Source organism: Anabas testudineus, chromosome 1 (assembly GCF_900324465.2).
Source record: "Anabas testudineus chromosome 1, fAnaTes1.2, whole genome shotgun sequence".
In the NCBI taxonomy this organism is placed as follows: domain Eukaryota; kingdom Metazoa; phylum Chordata; class Actinopteri; order Anabantiformes; family Anabantidae; genus Anabas; species Anabas testudineus.
The window spans coordinates 22,913,763-22,919,722 of NC_046610.1; the positions used below are offsets into that span (position 1 = coordinate 22,913,763).

At 46.4% G+C, this 5,960-nt stretch overlaps 1 protein-coding gene across 1 annotated transcript; it reads right to left on the reverse strand.

Moving 5' to 3' along the window:
- Positions 1-848: 848 nt before the first annotated feature.
- On the reverse strand, positions 849-5,733 carry rtn4rl2a (reticulon 4 receptor-like 2 a). Its single transcript, XM_026358861.1, has 4 exons — positions 5,601-5,733; positions 4,766-4,992; positions 4,414-4,647; positions 849-4,220 (listed from the first exon to the last, which is right to left on the reverse strand). Exons 1-4 carry the CDS (start codon positions 5,656-5,658, stop codon positions 3,360-3,362), a joined length of 1,380 nt encoding a protein of 459 aa, XP_026214646.1. The 5' UTR covers positions 5,659-5,733; the 3' UTR covers positions 849-3,359.
- Between the last annotated feature and the right edge of the window lie 227 nt (positions 5,734-5,960).

The following is a 5,960-nucleotide window of genomic DNA, read 5'->3' on the forward strand; positions in this document are numbered from 1 at the left end:
TTCACAGAGCAAGAATGACTGTATAGTGCTGTTGTCATCGTGTCAAAGTCATTTTCCAGTGCTTTTAGGGGAACAAAGTGAATTCAATTTAGACCATTGTGATCCCATAAATAGTAGGTATCTTCAACAAGTGGGCACCTGCAGGTTTCATAGTTATGAACAGCTTAGCATAGAAATACTGCAGATGAAAACACAGGAAACTGTGATGTGGAAGTACCACCACTTTGGGAAATATATGCTTCAGTTTAATAATATAGAGATGTTGTGCTGTCACCTAAGTGACTATTGCCTTTGCATGTTCAGCTTTGGATGTATGTGTCTGTATAATCTTACTACTACTACTAACTGCTCCGGCCCAGTTAATTAGACAGAGGCTCACTGCAGACTTGATTTATCGACAGTGCTGCTGATCCTAATTTCCAATCCCTACAGGGTTTCCAACTGTTTTTATTATTTAATCACATGTACTGCTGTAGTTTTGTCTTGTTTATTTTCTATCTTGTATCATATTGTAGGAACAGGTGTTATAGTCACTCTGTTTGAGAAGTTGGTGAATAGTAATGAAGTTTACACTGCTTGTGCTCTGTTTTCATCTCCACGCTTCCTGTTCTCTGCCTTTCTCAGTTGAATAGTTGCACAATTGAGAAAGCTGGACATCTGCCTGGAGTACTTACACAATGGCAACTGTGTCTGTGTCCGTGTGTGTGTGTGTGTGTGTGTGTGTGTGTGTGTGTGTGTGTGTGTGTGTGTGGGTAGGTGTGTATGTGCGCTTTGATTTGCTTTGGGTGTTTGACTGGAAAATAGCCAGGACATAGAATGAAACGCCCACACACAAATAAACCCTTTTGTTAAAACAAGTATGAATTTATTCTTTCTTTATGCTGCATCTTTCAAGAACATCTTTTGTCTTTGACAGTAAAAATAAATGACCAATAAGCCCGTCTGTCTGTCATATAGAACTATTATTTCTTTCTCGGATACAAAACATAGAACATGCACACCGACAGACTGGACGAGGAAACAGTAGGAAACAGTAAACTGGCACTTTGGTCATCTGACAGCGACCTCACTGTCATGGCCACTGAAGAGCACCCGGGCTCAGTTTGACCTTCTCTACGAGACTCGGTGAGAGACTAAACGGCAAGATGCCACTGAATATTTCCCAAAGTCATCTTGCAATCAAGACATCCAATGACCGCATATAGAGGGAAGAAAAAGGCTTGTGTAAGGTTGTTTCTGTGAAAACAAGGCTAACCGCCTTTGTGAGTGTACCTCACTAACATTACCTCCTACTCTCTCACTCCTACTCCATCTTGGCCTTGGCCCCCATCACCTCTATTGGAGTTAGAGACCTCCTCCTTCCAACCTTTCTCTACCCGTGAGAGATGGAGCAGGCTCGAGGAAAACGGTCTCCAAACGAGAGGAAAAGAGGCAGGAGCTTACTATACATCAGCACACCTACGGTATCTGGCTTCCTACAAGGTAATGTGGAAACTGGCTTTGAGGAGGGAGGGATTTAAAAACAGTGTTGTAGGAGAATGAGTAGATGCCTATACTTGGTTGCTTCCTCCTTCTTCTTTTTTTTCGCACTACTTCCGCTGCTCGCTTAGGACATTTCTTCTCCTCACTTTTGCAGCCTCAGCATTAACAATTCCCTATAGGTTTTGACTTTACTGACAAACCCCACCCCTCTATCACATCACATCATCTCCATCAGTCTGTCTGCACCTCAGTGCGTCGGTCTTAATTTGTCCCCAGCTCCAGACTCGCTCGTTGCTCTCTTAGCGTATTTACAAATCAGCCAGTTTGCACCTTGTCTGTCCATCTGGCATTGCCCGATGATGAGTCAGTGGAGTGACAAACCTACTGACGTATTTGCTTTTTGCAGCCCTGCCAGCTTGTGAAGCCATTCATCCTCATTTATCCACACACACATAGACAGATGTCCATCACAGCCAGAGCGATTCTGAGAGAGCTCTAGCTGTGACATCAAGTCCATGTGACATCAGTCCTTTGAGTCCACTGTTATCGCGGTTTGGTCACGTGGCAGCAATCTGCTCCTTTTTGATAGATTTTAGTGTTTGCTAATTTTGAACCACAGAAGAACACCTGAAATCCCATTTTCAACAGATGTGAGGATATGATGTAAAAGCATTGGCCCAAAGAAAAGCATCATGATTCAGGAAATATTCAGTGTATCTTTTATATCAAGATCTGCATTCAAAGTCAACAATCTTCACACATTGTATCAATATGTCACAGAAAGACATTCAAAAACCAAAATCTCTGGCTTCCTGACAGGAAGCATTCGATCCCTGTGGTTGTCGCATATGAAACCATATTTACAGAGAATGGTGAATGGCATAATGGATAGAACAACTACTGACGAGTGCATTTATTACTTTTCCCCTGCAGGTTGCTGCTTCTACTGCCAGCACTGTCCTTCATAAGGGTTCACTCTCCTCTCGCTGCTTCTTCTCTTATTGCCGCACGAACACTGTCGCTTCTCTTTTTCCATTATTTTCTTTCTCTTCTTTTAGACGTCCCCTCCCCTCCCTGTCAGTCTTTCCTCTTCTTTGGCGTCCCTGCATTCTCTTCTCCTACTCTCTCTCTCTTCCTCTCAGCTTCACAGTATCTCTCTCTCTCTCTCTCCTCCCTCTGAGCTTCACAGTATATCTTCCTCTCCTCCATCTCTCTCTCTCTCTCTCTCTTTCTCTCTCTCTCTCAGAGTTAACTCTAGGCTTCTCTGTGCATCGTGCTCTGTCCTGTAGAAGCACTAGCCTTCACAGTTTCCTGGATAATGATGAGCGTGAAAGTGCTGGACCACAGATACCAGTTTGAACACTCACAGAACAAATACCTATTTACATGACACTTTAAGTGGTTACAGTATTGTCATTACTGTGCACTGACTATAACAGTAATTGTAGTATTTGTAGCAACCAGTCAATTGGATGCACTAATAGCACTAGTAGTTTTAACTTAGTTGAGATGACAAAATTGACAACATTATTCACAACTGCTATCAAATCACGCTGATTTCAGAGGTGGACTCAGCCCTCGTAGCCCTGATTGCAGGGTATCATAATGTGACATCATACAGGTGAGACACAGAAAGCCATACCTGTAGAGTATTGTAAATATATATGACCTTAGCTGAAGGACTCTTAGCAGCCCTGATAATGTAAAGCCCTGTAGGTGGTAGATTTAGAATCTAACCGTCCCCCTATCTCCCTCGCTGTGCCTTGAGGATTGGCTTACAGCAAAGCGGGCAAAGGGGGTGTAGAGAGTCTCACAGGGGTCCTCGCAGCCTTTAAAACAGGCTGGAAGGAATAAGGGTGTGATACTAAGAGTCTGATTCAGCTGGATAGAAGGTGGAGGTTGAGACAGAGGGTTAAAAGTGAAAGGGCTAATAGTGAGAGGAAAGATGGAGAGCAGGATGAAGGAGAGGAAGAAGATGGAGGCAGGTCGAACTCAGGTGGACATTCGAGCTCAAAGCATCGCAGGGTGACACCTGAGTCCTCGTTACCATAGTTTGCCCAGTACTCTTCTGGGTCAAGCTTAGGCAGTGCCAGCTCTTCTTCCCCGAGCTCATACTTGACTACTGAGGTGGTTGTGGATGGACCTTTTCCATACAAACCGGCCTTGACAGTTTCTGAGGATTTCTCAAAGATGCCTTTTGTGGACGACTGGGGCTTGTTCTTGTGGAACCACCAGCGGGTCTTGGTGCTGAAGGTGGTGGTGGTGGAGCCAGCAATGGAGCCAGGGTCGGGCAGGGGGCAGAGGGCGAAGTCCATCTCCCGAAGAAAGCGAAGGTCCTGGCCACGGCGGGTGGAAGGAGAGGAGCAGATCACCTCGGATGAAGAGACACGGGCCTCACGGAACCACTCCCACAGGGCACGGGACTCACAGCCGCAGGACCAGGGGTTGGCATTGAGGCGGAGGAACTCGATTCCCTGGGTGTCCCTCAGGGCCTGGCTGGGCAGCTCGGCCAGGGAGTTGTTGAAGAGGAAGAGCATGGTGAGGCGGCCAAGGTCACGGAAGGCGCGGCGGTTCACCTGCCTGATGCGGTTGTCGTGAAGCAGAAGGCGGTCGAGGTTGACCAGGCCACGGAACACGTTCTCTGAAAGAGTGCGGATTCGGTTGCCATGCAGGAAAAGTTGGCTCAGGTTGATGAGGTCAGAGAAGATGTCATCCTGCAGGAAGTGGAGATTATTCTCCTGAAGAAGACAAAGAAAGAGAAGAAAGGTTTATTACGTGAAGCACAGACACTGCAGCTGTTCAAGGATTTGTAATATTTGTAAGTGGACATTTGTGAGGCAATGTGTATGTGTATGGGTGGTTGCACGTGTGTGTGTGAGTCTCTGTGTGGAGTTATTTGCATGCATTTCTATGATTCTCGCGCGCCCCTACCTGCAGATAGAGGAAGTGCAGGCTGTAGAGCTTGTGGAAGATGTCATGGGGCAGGGCAGTGAGCCGGCAGCGGTGCATGTGGAGGCTCTGGAGCTTCTCGAGTCCGCGGAAAGCTCCCCCCTCCAGCCTGTGGAGGTTAGGATTGTCCCCCAGGTCCAACTCCTCCAAGTCCCTCATCTCACTGAAGGCCCCTGCCTCAATCCACGTGATGTTGTTGGAGAACAGCCACAGAACCTGAGAACAAGTAGAACGGTGATGATTTTTCTCAGATCATATTCGCGTTAAGTGTGAAAAGGATTTGAAATGTGCTAAAATATATTTTACTATAAGCTGGATATGAACTCCATCTTACCTGAGTTCCGAAGCCAAAAGAGCCAACTCTGAGCTCCATGATCCGGTTGTTCTGGAGGAACACACGCTGCGACTCATAGGGCACTCCGACCGGGACGGCGGTGAAGTTCTGCGCCTGGCAGCTCACGGTCATCGGCGTCGGGTAGCACACGCACTGATGCGGGCATGCCGAAGCTGGACTTGGCTTGCCTAGGACCAGCCACACCACCAACCAGAGGGAGAGACCGCCTGGAGGAGAGCACAGAGAGAGGCGAAGAGAGGGAGAGAGGTGAGCGGGAGCTGTCCGTGGTGATGAAGTCGTCCGTTACCATCCAGCACACAGAGCCCAAGACCGGTAAATCTTTGCGCTCACTTTGGATTGCATGTTAAAAATGTGTTAAATGCAGTTCACTTTGCTGTTATTACCATTAATGAACTGTCATTTTAGCTGGGATTAGATCTATAATAGTTTATAGCTGTATCTTCCAACAACAAGTGAAGTTTGCCCTCTTAAACCGAGCATTACGCACAAGTGTTCAGTCAAATCAAAGCAACTATTTCTCAAAGTTAACAAGAAGTAGCTCTTATATTGTTCTTTACATCCTGCACAAGCACTGTTAGAGTGTTATAAGTCATAGAGTAAGTACCAGTATATCCTGTCGACACATCCAATCATGTATCCATTGACGATGTTACAGTTAATATAACGTTTTAAATATCCTATAAGTAAGTAAAAAGTAAATGTTTCTAGATAAAAACGTAGAAAATGTTGCACAAGTTCTAATAAAAAGCAGCTCTAGTTGTGTCTGAAGAATCCACATAGTATCCAGAAGCAAAGAAGACAAAAAGAAACTTACTTTTGCAGTTGCGCATGATGGAGCATCGTCGGCTCCGAAAAATAGAAGAGGTTTCCATCGTGAACCAAAGCCTAAAGCGAGTTAGCCTAAGAGGAAGTAAAGCCTGCTATCTCCGCTGATGCCCTGGTTCCCAAGTCGGAGCGACTGAGAGTGTGCCGGTTGATGGCTACCAGAGTCCCATATATACTCCAGCAGCTCGTTATTGCCTACGGCAGCGGGCACCGTGGATTCTCCTACGTCACCAATCCGGGGTCATGAATGAGTGAGGGCGGTAAGAAACGGAAAGGGGAGGGAACGGACCGTAGGGGATTCTCTTGGAGAGCTCGTACGCGCGTAAAGGCTGGTTGGAGACGTGCGCTC

Coding starts and splice junctions, on each gene's coding strand:
- rtn4rl2a (XM_026358861.1), bottom strand. CDS start 5,658: ATGGAAACCTCTTCTATTTTTCGGAGCCGACGATGCTCCATCATGCGC. Junction 4,648..4,765: donor CTTTTGGCTTCGGAACTCAG/GTAAGATGGAGT, acceptor ACTTGTTCTCAG/GTTCTGTGGCTGTTCTCCAA. Junction 4,221..4,413: donor TGCACTTCCTCTATCTGCAG/GTAGGGGCGCGC, acceptor TGTCTTCTTCAG/GAGAATAATCTCCACTTCCT.